The 22161-nt window shown below is 40.0% G+C and overlaps 1 protein-coding gene across 2 annotated transcripts in view; it reads left to right on the top strand.

Annotated features, from left to right (window-relative positions):
- Positions 1-22161, top strand: part of prdm5 (PR domain containing 5) — a 58594-nt gene that overhangs the window by 16113 nt on the left and 20320 nt on the right. For both annotated transcript variants that reach the window (XM_008407535.2, XM_008407534.2), the window contains exons 9-13: positions 4321-4405; positions 5319-5476; positions 5966-6059; positions 11406-11566; positions 16429-16522. In XM_008407535.2, the coding sequence (XP_008405757.1) occupies positions 4321-4405; positions 5319-5476; positions 5966-6059; positions 11406-11566; positions 16429-16522 (592 nt within the window). The remainder of the gene's footprint in view (positions 1-4320; positions 4406-5318; positions 5477-5965; positions 6060-11405; positions 11567-16428; positions 16523-22161) is intronic.

Raw genomic sequence — 22161 nt, 5'->3', positions numbered from 1 at the left:
TCTGGCTCTGATCTGCTTTTGGCTTCTAATCATCAGCATCAAAACAATACAATAGTAAACTGTACTTTTACCATTCTCCAAATGAATGTTCAAATAACAACAAGAAAAGATCATTACTGATTTTAAATTAATAGCGCGAGATTCACCAATCAAATCCCTAACATCTTTGTCAGAGTTCTTGACAAAGATCTGATTCAGGCTCAGGCCATCTGTTGATGTCAAAAGCTTACTGACTGCTACCCGGTCGCTAAAGTTAATCAACCAAGGAACATTAATTTGTAAGACATTTACCATTGAATCACAAGTGAATGTATTAAGCACTTACTGCATATATTTGTTAATGTTCAGAGTTTTGTAACCTTGTTTTTTTTTTTTTTTTGTTTTTTTTTTTGAACACTTGCCTATTTTTATTCACATATTTATCTATTTTCAGATTTTTCTGTGGAATGTAACTGAATTATTCCTGGAAAATTTGCATAGTTTCAGATTTTTTGTAGCGCATAAAATATTGAAAAGAAAATGCAGCCTGGGAATCTAAAACAGCTACGACCAATGGCCTGGTGTTTGCAAAGCAGCCAATCCAGGAGCACCATTCATTTTCCTTTGGCACTGATTGGTTGCATCCTCAAGTGACGGAAATTAGGAAGACTGTGCATCACAGGAAGTATTTGCAGATTTTATCTATTTGCTGGCGGCCGGAATCCCTAACATCTGCAAATACCAGGGATCAGGGATCCGATGTGTTGTCTTTTAGCTTGTTGTCCTGCCATTCTCCAAATGAATGTCCAAATAACTACAAGAAAAGATCATTACTGATTTTAAATTAATAGCTCGAGATTCACCAATCAAAATTTATTGACAACATTCAATTTTCACTTTTGAACACTTTTTGGAAAAGTGTTCAAAACATTTCTTTCTAGCATTTCTGGTGAGAGTATTTAATACACATGAAGAGGTGATGTCACACTGGGTGTATGTGAGAACAGAGACGGTAAAATAGAGTTTTACTAATTTTGTCAAGCAGTGATGAAATGACTACAGAGTTCTAATTTTGCTTTCTAATTTTACTGATTGCTGCTTGTAAACATTTGTCTGGATATAATCCCAACAGAATGTAGAAACTTTAATCCGAGATTTCCAAATCGCTGTCAACATTATCATATCTCTTTGTTACCTGATGAAAGTCTCAATCTCTCACCTAAATAAACCCTCAACATGTCTTAGTATTTTGTAGAAAAACCATTTAGAATTAATTTTAAACATCTTACTGATGCTTAAAAAGGCAACATTTGAGTCTTCTTCCCTCAGTAACTACATCCACATGATCAGGTGCTGTGGTGCACTCAGTGATTTCACACATTGAAGTTTATGCATGTTGATGCACTTGAAGATGAACCAATTCATATAATTTCCTCTAATTCAGCAATACCTGCATAGTAGAGTTGTCGTTTTACTGCTGTTTCAGCGTCAATAAAGTCACATCTGCAGAAGAAAAATTATGATCCAGAGTGAACATTTGATGGCTTTGATGCTCCCAGCTTAGAGCTATAGCATAAAAAAACACTTGCATGTTTTCCAGGGAATTGACTATGGGATCAGACTTAATTAGCTGTCGGCAATTACGTTGAAATATTATACAGAACATGATTTTACATGACCTCATCGTGAAGATGAACACACATTTGAGAGTTCAGCAGTTCAAAAAAACCATCTGCACAGGTAGTAATGAGAGTTATTCATCATGTACTGCAAAAGTGAGCGAGTGCATGCGAAATATACAGCAAATATGTAGTTCTTTTATGTTTAGAAATTAGTTTATTTACATTATTTAACTCTATCAGTATGGCCAACAGCTTGTTAGGACTCTCTGTAACCATATGTTTAGTTGTAAAAGATCTTGTACCGTTTTCCTTCCTTTTCACTGCTTTTTGTTAGTCTTTCGCAATATTACTCGGGAATATTAAAGTTTATGGAGATATGAATACTTTTGCAGTCTATTCTTATTCTTTATGGCATCTGTTGTAAAACCAAATAAAAAATGTTCTAGGAGTTTCTTTTGGACATGTTGTTATCCTCGCTGCTCTTCAGCCAGGTCAAAGCCAAACACGTTGAGAGACGTTTGGCGTTTAACACAAGCGTCCTGGCCGCCTTCGATAACTCACCCCAGTGGCTGTCGTCGCTTAGCTTTCATTAAAAATGGTGGTAATTGGGAAGTGTAATTTTCTGTTGTCAAAATCTATCACTCAGGTTGAGCTGCAGACATTTTATAAAACCCTGTTGGCTTGTTCATCTTCGGATGACACACTTTGCAAGATTTAAAGTCACCTGGAAGCTGGGATTTACAGTACGGTTGCTCCTCCGGGGGGTTGTTTAATCTGCCTCGGCTACCTTCGACTCGGAGCTCTCCTGTTTCAAACCGTCCTGTGTGTTTTACAGTAAAAATAAGATGTTCCTGTGTGGCCACTGAAACAGAGAATCAGTATTTCATTGCTGATGCTGGAAAAATGTTTTGATCCTATTTTTCAAGTATTTAAACTACATGCATAGATTAATATAAAGTTAAATGCATCAGTTTTGTCCCGTGAGTCTTTTCAAAGATTGATTACTGCCACAAACTTTGATTCATTTTATTGAGATTCTCTGTGACCTGATCAACACAAAGTGGTGCATGCACTTATTTCTGTACTTACAAACTAACTAAAGTTGCATCAAATTAGATGGAGAGCCGTTGCTGCCAACAATTTGAGTCTTTCTATGGATTCTGGATTGGATTTAGTTCCTGGCTGTGACTCGGTCATTATAACACATGGATATGCTTTGATCTGAACTATTCTATCGTAGCTATTTATGTTTAGAGTCTGCTGGAGTTTAATTCTCCATCCATCCATCCATCCATCCATCCATCCATCCATCCATCCATCCATTTTATTCCTCTTGGGTCGGGTCGCGGGGGCAGCAGCTTAAGAAGGGAGGCCCAGACTTCCCTCTCCCCAGCCACTTCTTCCAGCTCCTCCGGGGGAATCCCAAGGCGTTCCCAGGCCAGCTGAGAGACATAGTCCCCCCAGGGTGTCCTGGGTCTTCCCCGGGGCCTCCTCGTGCTCGGAACACCTCAACAGGGAGGCATCCTGGAGGCATCCTGACCAGATGCCCGAGCCTCAACTGGCTCCTCTTGAAGTGAGGAGCAGCGGCTCTACTCTGAGTCCCTCCCAGATAACCGAGCTTCTCACCCTATCTCTAAGGGAGAGCCCAGACACCCTGGAGTTTAATCCTTCTGATCTTAAATGGTTGGCACTCTTTTTGGGTTTTTATTTGTACACTGTTTCAAAACCATGCACCAGTTTTTCCAACCTCAAAATTACATGATACTTTATGTTTGTCTATCACAGAAAATCTCAATAAAACACATTAGAGTTTATGATTATGATGTCATGGGGAACAGGTTTTTAAGAGAGTGTTAATACTTTTTGAAAGCGTATTTTCTTTCATTCTTCCAAATTTTTTTATCCACATGAATCCAGATGTGAATCTAGATTGTCTTGAATGCTGTTTGTACCTCGACCAGTTTTGCAAGCCAGGCCATTAAACAACGAGGCAGTAATTCAAATTGAGTCTCACGCACACACACACGCACACACACACACACACACACACACACACACAAACGCGCACACACACACACACACACACACAGTGATCTGTTGCCTGTCATAATACAAACATCAGAGAGGCAGAATTTGTGTCACCATCGAATCAGATCTTGACAAATTACTTTTCCCCTGGAAGGTGGAAACGCTCCAAAGAATCCCTTCCCTACCAAAACATAAAGTGTTATTATAAAGATGGCACATTTATGACTGCATAACCGTGGCATGTTCTCACAACTTCAATCAATTCCGCCCGAGCATGAAGTATTTTTCATGCCGAGGAGCAATCAAACTTTCCATAATGACACTTTAGCTGAAAAGCAGCTTAAGACTTCCATTATCATCATTTAGCTGAACAAGCTTCTGCAGAAGCAGCACTGACAAGAGGAGCTGTGTTGCATTAGCATATGCTATTGTAGCTGTGGGAACTATTAAAAGCGCTATTATTGGAAGCACGCACTGAAGCAATGAAGGGATTGAGACTTTTCATCACTTTAATTGCTTTTCTGTGTGTGGACATCAGTCTAATGAAAACAGTCAAGATTTTTGCAACAGTTGACCATCCCAGAATTATACCCTCGAGCTCCCGTCAGCCCTGGCTTTAAAAGAAAGAAAAATGAACAACGTTTGCATGACTTTAACAAACTCATTGTCATTTCTTTTTTTTTTATTGTAGATACACGAAATATTTGAATGTCATGCATGTGACAAAAAATTCATCTCAACCAACCAGCTCAAACGCCATATGATCACACACTCTGGTAAGAAAGCACTCCATCAAATGAGCACAGTGGAAACCAGTTGATTACATGAGTAAATGTGTCCTGTTTAAAGTCGGTTGGGATTTTCAAACTATTTCCTGTTTGCTAAATGCCAGAACAATGAGAACTTGTACTTCTTTACATTATTATGTACAGGTTTAACCACCACGTCACCTGATCGTTTCTGGTAGCATTGCCTTTTTGAAATGTATGACTTTGGTTTTATACTTTGAGTTTCCTGGACCTCCCACTGAACGAGTATATCTGAGTCAGGTTTGAAGGCCGCCTTTCCTACAGGACTGAGATCAGCGCTTTGTGATGGTAACTCCAAAACACTGAGTTTGTTTTCCATCCGCCACTTTGTACTGAATTTGGCTGGACACTGAGGTTCATCCGCCAAACGTTAAGTTTTTTGGCCGTCTTTTTTGTGAAGTACAAACTCCCACAACACCACGCTGCAACAGCTTTTACCTCGAAGTTCTTAAACTAGTAACGTTTCTCCTTTTACCTCCACCATATAATGATGGTCATTATGGCCAAACTACAAGCTTAGTTTCATCAGACATGTCTCCAAAAAATAGAGTCTTTGTCCCTGTGTGCCTTTGCAAAGGTGTAATCAGGCCTTTTCCATTTCTTTTTGAGTAATGGCTTGGCAAGTTCAGGTTGCCCGATATAACCTTTTGAATCTCTAGGAAACAATAGGAGAAATTCTACGTCTCATTGTAATAGAAACTAGAAATCATTTTAGAAATCCCAACTGGCCTAACACAGGAAACATTTAGTCTGACTGAATGTCAAACAATGAGAAGATTTAGGTCACGTGGTTTTTAAACAATCTAGTTTCAACTGTTTGTACTTTTCTTAAGCTTCATTTCTGCTAACTAAGCAGAGCTTACATCAATCTGTCCCTCAGAGAAGCGACCCTACACCTGTGAGATCTGCAGTCGGTCTTTCAAGCGTTTGGATCAGGTCACGGCTCACAAGATCATCCACAGCGAAGACAAACCGTATAAGTGCAAGCTGTGCGGAAAAGAGTTCGCTCACCGCAACGTCTACAAGAATCATAAGAAGGTGAGCAAACGCAGAATCAGAGCTCCGTTGTTTGTCTTTTAGCAAATTAAGTTGGAGCAGGAGGTCTTCTCTTTATAGATTCATTGTTCCCATTGGGGAGATGTTCTGTCACTTCAAAGCTAGTCATTAGCAAGGCCGTAATCAATCAGGGTCTCGCTGGTGGTTGTTATCTGTGGGGTCTCTGGCCCTTTAAAGCCCTCCGGGTTCCTCGTGTTTACTTTAGGGATTAAGGTGTCATTCAGATTGATAGGAGAGTGGATGGATGGTCGGAGAGGTGCGGGCATGGTCAGGTGAAACAGAAGCATTTTGCGGAAGAATCCCCTTAAGCCGCTTGTCTTCATCACCTCTCCAGACCTAATTGGGTGCTGCTATTATGTGCGATCCATTAAAATCAGTTTATGAAGCCGTCTTAAAGGCCAAGCTGAGGCAGGAGGCGGCTCAGCCTGCTCGTTATGAGAAATGCTGACTCTGTCCGACTCTTCCCTGCAGACCCACTCAGAGGAAAGGCCCTTTCAGTGCGAGGAGTGCAAGGCGCTGTTCCGCACCCCCTTCTCTCTGCAGCGCCACCTTCTCATCCACAACAGTAAGTACGAACCACGGTCTTCAAAGATTACTTGCTCATTCACAGTCCATTGCAAAAGTTACTTTTTTTTTTTTTCACGTTTTACAACCACAAACCTCAACCAACTTTGCACTGCCTAATTAGGCAAAGGCAGATTTAGAAAGTCGGTGATTCTCAGGTTAGGAAACTTGGCTGGCTCTGTTCTCATTGTAGCTCTGGCTACAATATGTTTAGGGTCATCGTCCTACTGGAAGGTGACCTTCCACCTTTCACTACTTTTTTCTTTCAACCCAATATTTCTTCTTCTCCCTGATCCAAGATTTGTCCTGTCAATAGTTTCTCCCACCAGAGCTGTGGATGATAGATTGAAGAATGCTCTGTGAGATACTCAAAGCTTTTGTCAGAGTCTTATGACCCAACTCTGTAATAATGTTTTCCATATATTTCTCATTGACCTCTCTACTGTGTTCACTGGTCTTAAGTTGTTTGGTCACTAATGTTTTCCAACAAACCTCTGAGGCCTTCATCGGACTTTCTTACTCGGATTAAATTCCACACAGGTTCCTCCAATCAAGTAGTTTATTCATGAGTCTCAAAGTGTCTCAAACTAGGTGCTACCTTATGTTAAGCTTCTGTATAAAATCTCAGTAAAAATGAAGCTGAAATCTGTGGTTATAAGTTGATAAAATGTGAAAAATTCAAGGACTATATGCTCGTTTTCTAAGCATTAGTCAATGTTTCTGCAAGCTTTTTGCAATGATGATTAGCACTTTCAATGTTCTGTTAAGTCTAACTGGTTCTGCAAACATCGGTCTGCATTCATATCAATACTTGCTGGAAGATTTCAGACACTTGCTCATCTTCTTTTTAATGTTAATAGTTGTTTTGTGTTGTTTTTTCCGGTTGTGAATCAAAGAACGTGACGAAATTTACAGTATGGGAAGTTGAAACTTTATAATTGCTTGTTGTTGGTCTCCATGTTTGCTGCAGATTGTCCTCTGCATCTGACAATAGTTGATTCACTCTGAACCAGCAAAGAGTTATTCTAAGATCGAACAAGTTTTAAGTTCTTTCTGCAGAAATACCAAAAAGAACAAGGCAGAGGGGGAAAAAAAATCAATAAAGCACTTTAACAGATCTTCTACTTTTTCCTTCTCAATGCCATATTTACTGGAGTCCCATTGCAACATCATCAATTATGCATTTTTGTCTGCAGTTAAAAGTAGAAAGTGTTAAAACATTTGAGTCGAAGCAGGAGTCTGTCACTCTGTTTCTCTTTAAAAGAACAGAGCTGCAGTGGCATGTTTTAAAAAAAATGAGAGGCTGCCTAAAAACTATGATAAATAACTTGGTTAAAAAAAAATTATATATATATATATATATATATATATGAGAGAGAGAGATGAGAGATGTTATACTGACTTTAAATTAACCAGCTTTAGCAAACAGTAGCCAGCAAACGGTACTATCAATACCAGACCCATAAAGGCTGCAGCTGCAGGATTCTTGAGTGTATTTTCACAGAGTAATGAGGCATGTAATTGCGTCTGAATGCAACTGTTCTGAGGGGAGGAATTTGTTGCATCCTCTCTTAAAAGCAGCATAATCCCACTGACTGTACGTCATTGTTTAGGCTTCTTCTTGGTACAAAGTACTTATTTGTTGTAGACCTTTCAATAAGACAAAATGGTGTGAATGCTCTTTATTTGGATTGACTTTTGTCAACTAAAAATGAGAATGAACAAAAGGGTGGTGGCAGGATGAGAGACATCTGGGTTTCTGTTCCCCAGAGATTCATAAGTAAAGAGGGAGGATGGATGGATGGATGGATGGATGGATGGATGGATGGGTGGATTTTTTTCTACGATGCGTTCTACCATGAACTGGTCCAGAAATGTTACTACTTCCCACTGAATCCAGTCGCCTTGTGGGTTTTATAGTTCTTTCCATATTTCCCATATTGTTATGAGTTATCAACTCGTCCCTGTGGCTGATTAACAACATGTGTCGTCTCTCTGAGAGACCGTCAGGCTGACACACACTGCGGCTGAGGCTTGGCAGGATGCAGCTCCATTTCTCTTACAGAACCAGATAACAAAGGAGATTGTAAAACTGGAGGCATTTCCTGCTGCTGTCCCAGGTGGCAGGCAGTACACTAGCAGATTTCACCGCGCCGTGGGAGGGAGAATTACATTATTAATCTATTTTCTATAGGTGCATTTTCATTATCTTGCCCTAAACTTTTGTCCTCCTAAACTTATTCACCTGGAACTATTAATCTATCCTGGTGGTTTGCTTTGTGTCTTTCCACTGCTGTGCACAGCCCTGCTGTTCAGGCAAATGATGTGTATCGACGCTGATGGCTCCCTCCTTCAACTGATGCATAAGTGCTTCAAATAGAAAAAGATTTCATCTACATTTATTTCCAATAGTACCGAGGAAAGCAAAGAGTGTCTCCTTATGAAGGAAAATCTGCTGTTTTCAATAATGAAACTAAAATAAATAATTCTGTCACAGCGCCTTCACTGTAAAACTTTCCTAAAGGGTAACCATAACAACTTACTCCGTGACTTAAACCCATTTGGTATTTGCAAAGGTTAAATGAGAAAGATATTGATCAGGATTGCAACTTGCTTTTCTGCATCCGCAAGCAATAATAAATTTTTTTCCACAGTGGTTACACTGAAGCAGAATTAAAACTAAAACTAAACTAGAAAAAAAGTGTGCTACCTCAACTTTATTTTAATCAATTACTGCAGACAGGTGCCCAAAAATCGCAGCATAGTATATGCAGCCAAAAAAGAAGTCGCGTTATTTAAAATCGTTCATAGATCAAGTTATAAAAAGTATCAACTCCAGACGAGTTACAACTGGAACAAATCGGCTCCAGAACGCGAAGCAGACGTCAGGTACTTGAGGTTTTTGAACATTTATGTTGTGAAGCAAAAATAATAGAAAAATCACTGAAGCAACATCCTGCTGCAGCCGCTTTGCATGTGGTGGATGCTCTTTAACGACAAGTATTACTTATTAAATATGTGTGAATGTTACACAGTTACTTTTGGTTTCTAATATTTGCATTTAGCACAAAATGATTTCTCCCTTATGCTTCTTCTGTTTTACTGTTTTTTGTCACATTTACACAAGTCACATTATCTAAGTACATACAAATTCAAATGGCTCTTTTAAGTTATCCAAACCAACTAGAAGAGAAGTAATTGATCCCCTAAACTTGTCCTGATCACCAATATTACCGTCAATAACTGCCATCACGTTGGCGATCACTACCAATAAGTCATTTAGATCTAGGGCTGTGTAATAATATCGATTTTGCGATATATATTGATATTTTCTTTCCTAGAAAAAAATCGATATTCATCCGCAAGTATCGTAACATCCAACTGTCACCTTGCTCACTCACTGCTTGCTTCGCCGGGAGAGTGATTAGGTCATCAGGCTTAGAGTGATTCCTTCAGATGTTAAGTGTCAAGGTTAAAAAGGTATCAAACTATTCAGAGCAGGGTACTTGGTGCACTTTATTTACTTTACAAATGCATGTAAGCTACAGTTTGTACTGTTTCAATTAARAGAAACATGTTTTCTCACCACTTCTTTGATTCATTTTGTCCAGCTGTCGACTTTAAGTCTGTGTCCATGTCCAACTAGAGCCAGGTATTGTGTAGTTGGTGCTCTTAATCAGTTTTCAGTTAAATTAATTCAATCCAACTCTATAACAGTCACAAAATGTCACCAAAATCACTCTGTCCCTCTAAAATCTTTCAGAAAATCGCAAAAGTGCATTGAATTGTATCGTTTGCTGAATATCACAATATGTATCGTATTGTGAGCAGAATATTGTGTATCGTATCGTGAGATTATTGTATCACTACAGCCCTATTTAGATCAACGTGGAGAAATTTTCATTTGACTCATTGTTTTAATTCAGCTACTTTTGGAAGGATTTTGAGCGCCAACCAGATATTTAATGTCATGCCTCACCGCTTCAATTAGATTTATGTTCAGGCTTTTACTAGGGCACTCCAAAACTTTCTTTTAGCTAGTTAGATGTGGATTTGTTGGTGTGCTTTGAATCATTATTGTGCTGTGTAACCTGAGTACACTTGAGGTTAACGTCACAATTTGATGGCTGTACATTATTTTCTGCTGCTCTCTTTAGTTAATTTTAGCATTGTGGCCAAAGCTGTGAACTTTGAGCTCCTTCAAACTAGCAGCAGCAATTGGCAAACCCGCTAAGGTCATTATATGAACTATTTCTCTGTCCAGTTCTCTGAGAAACTGGATTGATGTGTTGATATGACGTCGTGCTGAAGGCGGAGCTTCAGAAAGAGCAGGGGTTTCTTAAAGAGACAGAGGCCCAATTTCAAGGTGTTCAATTGCAAAGTTAGATTTCTTTAAAGTCATTTTTGATATAGCATTTTTATAAGAAATGAAGGTGACATTGTTGACTTGATTGTTCTATGAAATGGTACTATGTGGCTGGAAAATACTTAATCCTGCCCCTTTAAGCATGACGGAAGAAACCTGTGATAATATTCACGTTATCCAGTCCAGTTTCGAATACGGGAAAATTCCTGAACATTCATTTTCAGAACATCTTGCATAAGATGATTCACTTTTTTTTTTACACCACCTGTGTTTTTACCACTTCCAGGCTTTGAGAATAACTCATTGTAAGTATGCATGTGTGTGTGTGTGTGTGTAACTGGGATGTGTGTGTGTGTGTTACTGTGTGGAAACATGCACGGCTACAGATTCAGCAAAAAGCCCGGCTCTGCGTATTACCAGAATCCGCCCGCGATCCACTGTTGACATTTATCACCGGCAGGCGAACGTCTCCGGCTGATTGAAAACACACCGAACCTCGGTTTCCAAGTTGTGTTCTGTCTTATTGAACTGACCATCACCGGGCTTGAAACCGCTCGCTAGCCTCTATCCGAAGAAGGCTGTGGAAATTGAATGATCTCCATATAATGGAAACACGGACTCCCCAACAATAGAGGCTGTTGTGCAGAGGCAGAGAGCCGAGGCAGACATCGGGCTCGGCGCTGGGAGCTGCTCAGGTTGTCTGCACGCTGTCTAACTACAGCCTTTTTCAGCTCCTTTCAGCAGAACAACTATTAAAACAGGGCATGTTTTCAGTAAAAGAATAAAAAAAAGAGCAAAGCACAGCCAGACTATTCTGAAAAACCATTGTGCGGAGCTGAAAAACCCCTCTGTTTATAGTTTTCTCTGCCCACACAATGGTGAAATTGGGTTCCCGCTCGCTGTTTTGATGTTGAGAGGCGACAACAATAGCTCACACAAAGCGGCTCCCTCTAACGTGGGCTCCCTGTCCTCTCGCTGCAGGTGAGAGGACATTCAAATGTGACCAGTGCGACGCCACCTTTAAGAGGAAGGACACGCTCAACGTCCACATTCAGGTGGTGCATGACGGCCACAAGAAGTATAAGTGCGACCTGTGCGAGAAGGCCTTTGTCACTCCGTCGGTCCTGAAGAGCCACAAGAAGGTGAGTGGAGCGGGCTTCAATCACACGCAGCGATTACGCGACCGCAGCCTCTTTGAGCTGAGTTCGGACGAAATTGTCGTGACACGTAAAAGTTCAAACAATATAAAGTGGAAGAAAACATACTTATGAAACCGTAAATCTGAGAGTTTTTTTAGTCTGCTTGGGATTTTATTTAATAGATGTGAAGTGCGGAATAGCTATACAGAAGTTGAGAACGGTTGCGGTCTGTTTTTTTTTTTTTCAATATAACGAGAATTTTATGTTATCATGAACAACAACAACAGGTTTCTCACAATAATAAGATAATTTCTTCCATTACCAGGAGAAGACATTAATTCCTTTCTCTAGGTAACGAGATGACTATCTTACTTTTTCCTCAATGGTTTTCTCAAGATGAAGAGTCATGGTTACATAAATATGCCATGAGTGACAGTTGTAAATCATGGCATATGCCTCAGTGCTGTGGTGGCATGCATCGGAAGGATGGAATCAGGTTTAATACACACACCAATCAACTTGTTATCTCGAGAAAACAATTGGGAAAAATGTATATTGGGAAAAGTCCCTCGGCTTCCATTCATAACCAAAATGTGAAAAGAAAATATTGTTTTTTTTTGTTTTTTTTTTAGGTTTTACAATTAAAAAACTTGAAAAATGAAGAATGCACCCCTGAGTCATTAGCTTGTAGAACCAGCTATAGGTGCAATTGCAGTTTCAAGTCTTAATGGAAAACTTTTTTTATTATTTTTTTTTTTTACAAAATAGCTTCAGATCTGGTTCTGCATATATTTGAACTTTAACTAGGCCATTTTAACAGAAGGTCATTGTCATGTTGGAAGGCGGATCTCAAGTTTCTTCCAGGATTCCCGTGTATTAGATCCATCCAGCTCCTGAACAAAATCCTCCCCACAGCAAAATCCAGCCACCACCATGTTTTGGCATAGGAATAACATACTCAGGGTGATGTCTAGTGTTCATTTCCCATCATGTTTTGCATGCAAGAGTGCCTTCTTCCATGCGCTTGCTTATTCTGCAACAACACAAAATCTTTCAAAAGTTTAGTTTTTGTGCAAACATCTTATCACACTTGAAATAAGAAAAAAATTAACTTACATGTAACTTTTCACTGTGATATAGGAGCTTGTTTTAAGTCAATAATTCTTTAAAAATGATAAAAAATGACAAATTATAAGTGAAATACTTTGCCAGTGCAACAAAGATTTGAACTTATAATATGAGAAGGTCTTGTCTTGTTCCACTGGCAGATTATTATGCAGTTGTAACTAGCACTTTTTCATCAAAATTGATTAACTAAAACAAGCCCCTATTTATTGCTGAAAAGTAACTTGTAAGTTAGTTTTGTCTTATTTCAAATGTACTAAAATATTTGCACTGTAGAAACTCGACCAAAAATATTTGATTTTGTGTTTTTACAATGTAGTTCAGTTCTGACATTCTCTTAATGGTTGAACGTTTCTCCGTGAGATGGTCAAAGCTTGTGATGCTGTTTCATAACCTGAACCTTTTGCAAGCCGACCCTGTTGCTCCTCCAAAAAGCTTCCACTGTTTGAAATCCCAACAGGCCTCTTGTCATCTGCGGCAATATCACAGATTATCGAACTTGGTGTAGTCATCCATCTTGATTTCTGTCGCTTATCAAATGGATTCCTTTATAGATTCGAAGCGACAGTCAGTACATTAGCTCCACAGGCCTTCACAGCTCCAAAAAAAGATCTCTTTGCAGATTATGAGCCCTAAACCTGATGCCGCCCGGGACGGTTGTGGATCAAGATCGAAACCAAGCAGCTTCTTGGCACGCTGCAAAAGGGAAAAAGTCCCAGAACAGTAGGACCCGAAGACAGCCACTCTTGAACGGTCTCGCTGCTGACCAACGTCTGGAGGCCGCCTGGGGCCCGGCCCTGATCAAAGTCGGGTTGCCGAGGAGACGACAACTTGCTGGCTATGTTTACATGCGCCCTGTTTCCAGAAGCAACGCTTCAGTTGCTTTTGGAAACTTTGCTCCCCCAAATTGTCATCGCAGACGTGACTTTGCCCCAAATTTTTTTCAACAAATATTTTATAAATGTATTGTATTAAGTATATATAGAAGCATAAGTACTGTTATAAACCAAACTTTTAGCAAAGGAAGTTTAGCTTTATTATTTAAGGCGTTGAATTTCCATACATTTCTGAATGTTTTTTCGCCATGAGACAAAGAAAAATTGAATTTACATTAACGTGCATAAGGGTTAAAGTCAAAATTTACAAGTTACAAAGAATAAATTCTTTATTTATTCTTTGTTAGGAAAAATGTGATGAAATATTTGACATATTTAAGGTAATCTCTGCAGAAAAACAGTAATAATAACCTTGTGTATTTGACCTATATTCACTTTACAGCTGTACACTTCAGTGTGTTTATCAAGATTTTCAGAAATAGATATAAAATCTTTACAAATGAGAATTCAAATAGTGCAGTTATTAATTGTAGTCCCCCCCATGACGCCCCTAAAGAAAATCCAGGGAAAACAACTGATTTCAGATGTCACCGAACATAAGAAGTACATTTAAAAATAGATTTAAAAAAAATTATTTCTATTAGTTTTTTTTTTATAAGAAAATAAACATTTTATTTCCTAAAATACAATAACATTAACTCTCGATTTTTGCATCTACAGATACAAAATACTTCTAACATCAACACAATGCAGAGCTGATCTGCTGGTTATTTCTTTTGGATTTACCAATCAATAATTAAATAACTACAGGTGCTTTATGGAAGATTTTTTTCTCAACCATGTGAAACTGAAACTGCCGTCTGAGGAGTTCTGTGTTGAAAATATTTACAAATAAAGATTTTCTTTACCTCAGATGCAAGATGTACAGTTTTGTCTTAATCGCCGCTTCACCGATTGGCCTCTTTAAGTCTCTATGCTCAAGTTAAGGATTAATCAATTACTTAATTAGACGAGACTAATAGATTAATTGCGATTAATCTATTAATCATTTCAGTCCTACTGGGAAGTACATCTGCAATGTATGATTTTTTTATGTTTCTTTTCCTGGCTTTGGGAGCCGCACCGGTTCTGTTGTGTGTCGTAGCTTTTTTCCGTTTGGAGCAGTTGAACAAATAAAACCATTAAGTGGTATGTGACTTCTCCACAGTTGTGGGTAAAGCCTCCTGTCAACATGCACAGGCATTAGTCGAGTGCCTGATGGCCTCTGGAGGCTTAATCGAGTGTCGGTTTACCGAGCAGCAGCTCCAGGAGGAGAAAGGAGAAGAAAACAAGATCGTCGTGGTTAAGGACTGCTCTGAGTGACGGCCATTATCCGGGCTCACTTACAGTTCTTTTGTGCCACTTCAGAATGAAGCGATGAGTCACACCAATTCAGCCTGGATTCTCGATATACGAGAAACTGTGTTCTTGTCAACGTGAACACGCATGCCGTGTCCTCTCTGCACGTATGTACAAGATTGTGCAGAACGCACAAATGATTGAAAATTACTGGGTTGCTTTTTTTTGTTTTTGTTTCTTCATGTGAAAAAAAATGGAAACACGCAGTAATTAGAAACAATCGTCAATAAATTCCACACATGCGATTCTCCCTCGGGCTGTCGGCGCGTGAAGGTAAAAATACCGGCGATGTTTGGTCTGTTGTGCGAGTGGCTCTCTGCAGCATTGATCCATCTGGAACCCATGTGTTCGTATCAGTGGGTTTTATTTGTGCATTGTTGAGCGTGAGCCTACTCGTCTGTGTCAGCTTTTCTCTGAGCATGTGTGGATGGGAGGCAAGAGGAAGAGGGGGGGGTTTGTAACAAAACACCTGAGGTGTCGAGAGGGACGCGGCAGGGAGAAGGACGGGGCCCCGGAGGGGAGGTGTTCCTGCGCCGCCGTACGGCTGTTGAAACTGTCGCTCTGAGTTTGGACCTTTCAGTGTCGTTGTGGTTTCAAAAGATTTACAGCATCCTGGGAAGCAGGAACCCAGAGCTGTGGGAGCTGCATGGTGCAGCCTGGTTTGGTTCGTAGCGCTCAGTCGCGTTCGGGTTTTGAAAGTGAAAGGACGGGAAGGAGGAGGAGGAGTTGGTTAAAAACAAACCCTTGCCTCCTAGCTGGAAGGATCTTTGGACTTTGGATCCTGGCAAATTTCCAACGTCTGTGTGCCGTCTGTGATCTTGCAGAGCTGATGTCAGAATGTGCATCCCCCCTGCACAAAAAAAAAAAACTCGGTGTACAAAGCGAAACAAAAGTTCATTATTTTTCAAAATTTCCCATGTCGCATCACAATCCCGTGAGTGCACATCTGCCTGTAGGAGCTCAACATTTCAGTTAGTTGTCTCGAGGAAGGCAAGCGATTGTCACCTCATTGTGGAAGCTCCATATGAAATGAATGGAGAGGGAACGGCGTCGCCTTCAGAGTGTTATTTGCGCTCAAATTTCACAAAATTGTTGCCAGTTACCGACGTTTGTTTTTCCTACATCCCAATTGTTGCGAACCCACACGAAGCTGGATGCATTTTGTACAAATAAAAACTCAAGCTAGGTTATTGGGGGGAAATACCATTCCCGATATTTATAGTTTTTTCAGTCTTAACTTTCATTCAAGCTGGCATTAAATGTCTTAAAAAGTCTTAAATGTGATTTGCTGAAACCTGCAGCTTTTTCTGATGAAATGAAACGGCAGATTTGGTGTCGACAAATAGATCGACGAGTATCTGACAAAACACACTTTCTGATATTAAAATCCATCAGTCACACTGGATCACATTTTCAGAAAACTGGAAGGATCAAAGATTGAATGTTTTTTTTTCTGATGTTGTCTTCCCACCCACCACATGTTTCTCTTTATCATTTCTGCGTCAGACTCACACGGGGGAGAAGGAGAAGATTTGCCCCTACTGTGGACAGAAGTTCGCCAGCAACGGCACGCTGAGGGTTCACATCCGCAGCCATACAGGTCGGTGTCAAATGAATCTGGTCATGAAATGATTGAACACTTGCGCAGCATAACAATCACTTTAAGAACGAAGCGGCCATTCTTGGCATAGAAAGATTTAAAAGTCTCAGTTAGCAGCACCTCTCCCGTACATCCAGTCTGTTCGGATCGCGTTTAGACGAGAGAAAGATGTAACATGTTGCAGCGTTCCTTTCATCAGCCTCCTGCACCCCCCACAGTTCTGAGCCCTGGATGTTCATCAGACTGCTTTAAACTAAAGCTACACATTCCTGTGTGTTTCCTTACCAACAGACTGGTGCAGAGGCCTGGCTCGGCCACACAGACCCTTCTTGGCTTCCATCCCCTCCTTTTCTTTTCCTTCCCTCTGTCTCTCCGCCTGCCTTCTGACCGTCTTCTCCTTTTTCTCATTTATTCCCACTTACAGAGCCTTGGAAAAGTATTCATACCCCTTGGACCTTTTTCCCCAATTAGTCACAAACGTCATTGTGTTTTATTGTGGTTTTATGTGACAGGCAGACAGAAAGCAGTACATCATGGCGAAATGGTGAAACTTGGGGAAAAAGAAAAAAAAATGTCTGGGGCTGCACTGCTGCCCAGCAAGACGAAGGTTTTGGGTTCGAGTCCGGTTTTTCTCTCTGTGGGAGTTTGCATGGGAACTCCAGTTTTCTCTCACAGCCCAAAATCATGACCGTCGGATGACCGAGCAGACAACGAGTGGTCACGTGGTTGCCGGCACGGCGGGGTTTATATTGGTTATTTAGTGAAAAACTAATTAAAACAATTCCTCAGCGCGTCAGATAAATGTTCCTCAGTAGTACTCATGTCTTCCGCTGATACCAAAACCAGATTTTGGTGACTAGCTGAAGAGAAATATCAACATCGCTGTCTGAGCGCATAAAACACGGCGACCGAATTCTGACCAATTACCCAACATTTGCACAGAGCGCTGTCGAAATATTCAACCCAGGCCTGATGTCGAGTTCAGCAGATGACTGATTGTACAAGGTTTTTTTATTTTTTATTTAGGGCCACCGTTTAATTTGATTTAATTTTCATTTTATTTCATGAACAGTTGATGTAAAAACTAAAAGAAATCACAAATGAAACGGAGCAGAAAGAAGCATAAGCTTGTAGCATCTGCCCTTTGTTTGACCGTAATTGAGAGGTGCTGAACAAAAACGCACACCTTACTTTCCATTTGATATTTGAAAGCAATTCCTAATTCATGTGCAGTCTTATATTCCGATTACGACATGTGTCTCACATAAAAATAAAGTACAACTTGTGGTTGCAACGAGACAGAATTAATACTTTTTCAGAGCTCTGTAAACTTTTTCCTTTTCTGCGCCTCGTTGTGACACGTCACTCTTTCATCTTTTGTCCATTTGTGACCACAGACCGGCCTGATGAAGCATCTCCATGTTGCTGCATGGAGTTTATCAAACGAAAAAGAAAAAAAAAAACTGACCAAACTTACTCATCAGCTAGCCTCATGCACAGCTCCACATGTAAATAAGTCTTATAAAAGCCCATTAAACACTCGTTGCAGATGCATGTACGATTACTGTGTCAGTGTGTTTGCGTGTGTTGAGTGGTGGTCCCTTAACAAGCCCACCGCACTTTGTCAACAGCTCCTTTTTTGTGTGGGCGTGCGTGCCAACGGCGGATCCGTGTGTTTGCGTACATGTGTACGTGTGAAGGACAAACCAACAGAAAGAGAGAATGTGTACTAGTGTGGTCCGCAGGCCGCTCTGATTGTATTTATACGGCATAAACAAAAGCGAGGAATGCTGGGGGAGGGGTGGGAGCCGAAGAGACACCTAAAAGAAAAGAAAGGAGCAAACAGAGAAAAGACCACTCCAAGAAAGCAAGAAAGCACGACCTTCGACCCCGACTGGCTGTAAATCTGTCCTCTGGTTCTGTAGTTGTTGATTTTTTTGTTTGTTTGTTGTTTTTTTATATAAGGGGAGAAATAACTTGTTCCTTCCCAAAGCAGTGACCCTGACATCATATTATCATATACATCATGATACATCTAAACACAGAAACTGCAGGTACGTCTCTTGAATTTTACCCAAATTGTAAAAAAAATGGGTCTAATAAAAGAAGATGAAGCTTAAAGATGCCTTTATTTCCGGACCACACGGCAAAAACCCAAGTATTTTTGTTGTAGTTTCTGGAGCTAATATCTTAATACATTTGAAATAAGGCAAAACTAACTCACAAGTAACTTTTAAGCAAGACCTAGAAGCTTGTTTTAAGTTAAAAAAAATCCTTAAGATAGATGTAAAAAGTATTGGTTTCCCTGGCAAATTATTGAACTTATAACCAGATGTTTTCCCATCTTCTAAGGGAGAAAATCTGCCAGTGGAACCTTTTATCATTATTAAGGAGTTATTGACTTAAAACAAGCTCCTATGTTTTGCCGAAAAGTTACTTGTGAGTTAGTTTTGCGTTATTTCAAGTGCACTGAGACATTTGCACTAGAAATTAGACCAAAAACACTTGGTAAGATTCTGTGTTTTTGCAGTGCACCCTCAGAGTTGCAGCCCCTCACCTCTCCCACTCCTCTGCATGACAGACAGGAAAGCTTAATCTTGTTTATCTTCCTGCTTCACAGGAACAAGTCAGCATTGATTATTTACCTGCTAAACACTGAGGACTTTGTTGGAGGTTCCCCGGAGATCTCCTCCCCACCCCTATCGCTTTACGCGAAACGCTGCGGCGCTTCACCGGCAGAGTCGGCTAAGCGATCTTCGCGAAGTGTGAAACAGATTAAAGGGAAATTTGAAAGAACATCAACATCAATATACGGAGCGGCACAGAAAGGCACGCAATGTGTGTTTGAGTTGGATCGCGTTTCAGTTTCATTTGGTCAGAGAACATCGTGTTGGGCTCGAACAAATTAGCCGAAGTGCCACGGAGGCTGGCGTCTTCTCAGAAAGCAGTCGTTTTTATGAGATCACTGACAACCCATAAAGTGTGAGCTGTCAGAAAAAGCTGGACCGAGGCGTTGTGGAGCTTAGCGCCCATGATGGATGTTTCTATCATTTTCTAAATTATTCTTTCTGGCCCGGCCGGCGGCGATGCAGATATCAACCGCTTCACATCACAGCTCGGTGAGAGCAGACTTTCCCACCATGTGTGCCACGTTGTGGTGAATAACCGTCGCGGGGTCATTAAAAGTGATCTTTGCCAAGGGAAATGTTGACAGAACCCAGTGACACGGCGTCATATTGACATCATAGGACATGTCATGTTGGCAGCTAGCATCAGTGTTGGTCTGTGAGCCGTGGTGCAACAAACTGGTGTGTATTTCAGCTCATGGAAAAATTAATCTGGGGAGTAGTCCCAGTTTGACTTCGATGTCTTTGCGCACATTTGGTGTCTAGAAAGAGCATTTAGAGGCTTATGGATGTTTATGTCAGTGATTCCTACAAATTGAGAGAGCAGGAACAGAATAAAGACACGTCTACCGCTAACAGCTATCAGAGCTGCGATGTGCCGATGTGGGTCAGCATGGATAGATGCTTGGTGTAAATAAGATGCATACAGCATAAATCCATAAAGCTTTTTCGCTACTAAGATTTTTTTTCGTGTATTTTGTTACATAAATGTGAGATGAATGGGAAAAAAAAAAATTCTTCCATTTTTAACAAATATAAATTTGAAATGTGGTGTACCTGTAACAATAAAACGTTTTTATGAATTACATACCTGTAATTATCATGATAAACAGTATTATTGTTGTTTTGGGACAATTTTCAAGCAATTTATTGATAATAATGGCATAATGATGGAGGTTTGCCCTCTCAAAGACGAATACAATTAATTTTGTACAGAACACTTCACACTGAAACTAGAAGATATTTTAAATTATCCAAAATAAAACACAACCAAAAACAATAAAATGGAAATAATAAACTGCACACAACAGAAACTATAAATAAAGTCGATTATAAAGTCTCTAAAAATATCAATCAAGAAATATTAATGAAAATATCAATGAAAATTATTGAGCTAATTGGTTTATTACTTATTGCAGCAGTCCTGGGTGTACATTTGTATTTGTGTTGCACCTTGACTTAAAATCCTTAGAGTTCACCTGAGATCATTAATCAGAGAAACCACCGAGAGGCTCGTTGTGTCTCTGGAGGAGCGGCACAGCTCTGGAAGGAGAATACTATTAGTCATTCACTCACTAGAAAAGTGGCAAGAACAAAGCCATTGTTAAAACTAAAGACATTAAATGTCCAGGTTGCAGTTTACCTCGAGCCATGTGGAGTCAGCAAAAATGTGGAAGATAGTGCTCTGGTCAGGTTTGACCAACACCGTGCCTCTAGTGAAAGATGGTGTAGGCAACTTCATGCTGTGAGAAATCTTTTCTACAGAGTTGACAGGGAGATGGATGGAGCTGAATATCCCGGGTGTCCACACACCCTTAAAAAGTATTAAAATCATGCATCTACAATTAAGGCCTTAAAATGTCTCGTATTCAGTTAAAAACGTAAATAGGATTTTAATGTGTTAATCACAGGTCTTACATTTTGTCTTGACAGGGCTTTTAAGTCTTGTATGTTTTATTTATTTCTTTTTCCTACACAACTTTTCCATCAGGTTTGAGTTGCATTCACTCGTCTTTATTGCATTCTGTGACTAACTGCTAGCATAGCTCTGCTAGTTAGCAAGATAGAGGTCTAGCTTTTTTGCATCTATCATGATTTAGTGCAAACTTATCCCCAAATTTGTACATTTCTGTGGAGAAACAGGTCTTCAATTCTGTTCGTAGTGGTCTTAAAAAGTTTTAAATTTGAGTCAAAAAAAGTCAGAAATTTTGGAAGAGAACCTTCAGTGATGATTTGGGTAGAAGTTTGTTTTCTGACCCTAAACATGCAGCCAGAGGTACTTTAGATCAAAGCATATTCGTGCTAAAATAGCTAAATCAAAGCCCAACTGAGTTTCTGCTTTTTTTTTAGACAAAAATGTTCATCTCTATTTATACAGATGGGACAGCCCTCAAGCAACCTGCAGCTTTAATTACACTGAAAGTTGATTGTACAGCATCTTGCCTGAAGAAATGAATACAAATGTACGCCACACTTTTCAGACTTTTCAGTCCCAAAGAAAAACATCAAAGTTTATGTTTGCAATGTGAGAAAAAGTGGAAAGTTCAAGGGGTATGAACACTCTGTAACAGCTCAGGGTGTAAATTTAGACCTGTTATGAAAATGCTTTGAATATTGAGTTAGCCAATAAAAACATTTAGCCCCCCGAGATGAAACAGAGACAGCTGATTGGGTAAAAAAGAAAAACATTAGACAACCTCAACAACAATCACACCCGCTGCCTCCTCTTCAATGTTTTCAGCATTAGTCAAAGCCAGCTGCATGAGCGAAGGAGGGAGCTCCGGTGAAAACGAGTCTCAGTGCTTGTATGTGGTTCAAAGGGTCATATCTGGCTTCAAACTGGGAAACAGTGAAACTGATTACAGGGGTTAAAAGGATACACGAGACAAAAAAACATGCTCCGGGGGGTCTTTGTGGTCTCGACGACGGTGGCGTGCCTGAGATTCGGTGGTGGATTTATGTTCAGAATCCATAAGCGATCATTAAAAGTCTTCATCTTCTTACAGTTTCCCC

Source organism: Poecilia reticulata, linkage group LG4 (assembly GCF_000633615.1).
Source record: "Poecilia reticulata strain Guanapo linkage group LG4, Guppy_female_1.0+MT, whole genome shotgun sequence".
In the NCBI taxonomy this organism is placed as follows: domain Eukaryota; kingdom Metazoa; phylum Chordata; class Actinopteri; order Cyprinodontiformes; family Poeciliidae; genus Poecilia; species Poecilia reticulata.
This window is presented reverse-complemented; position numbering and strand designations above follow the sequence as displayed.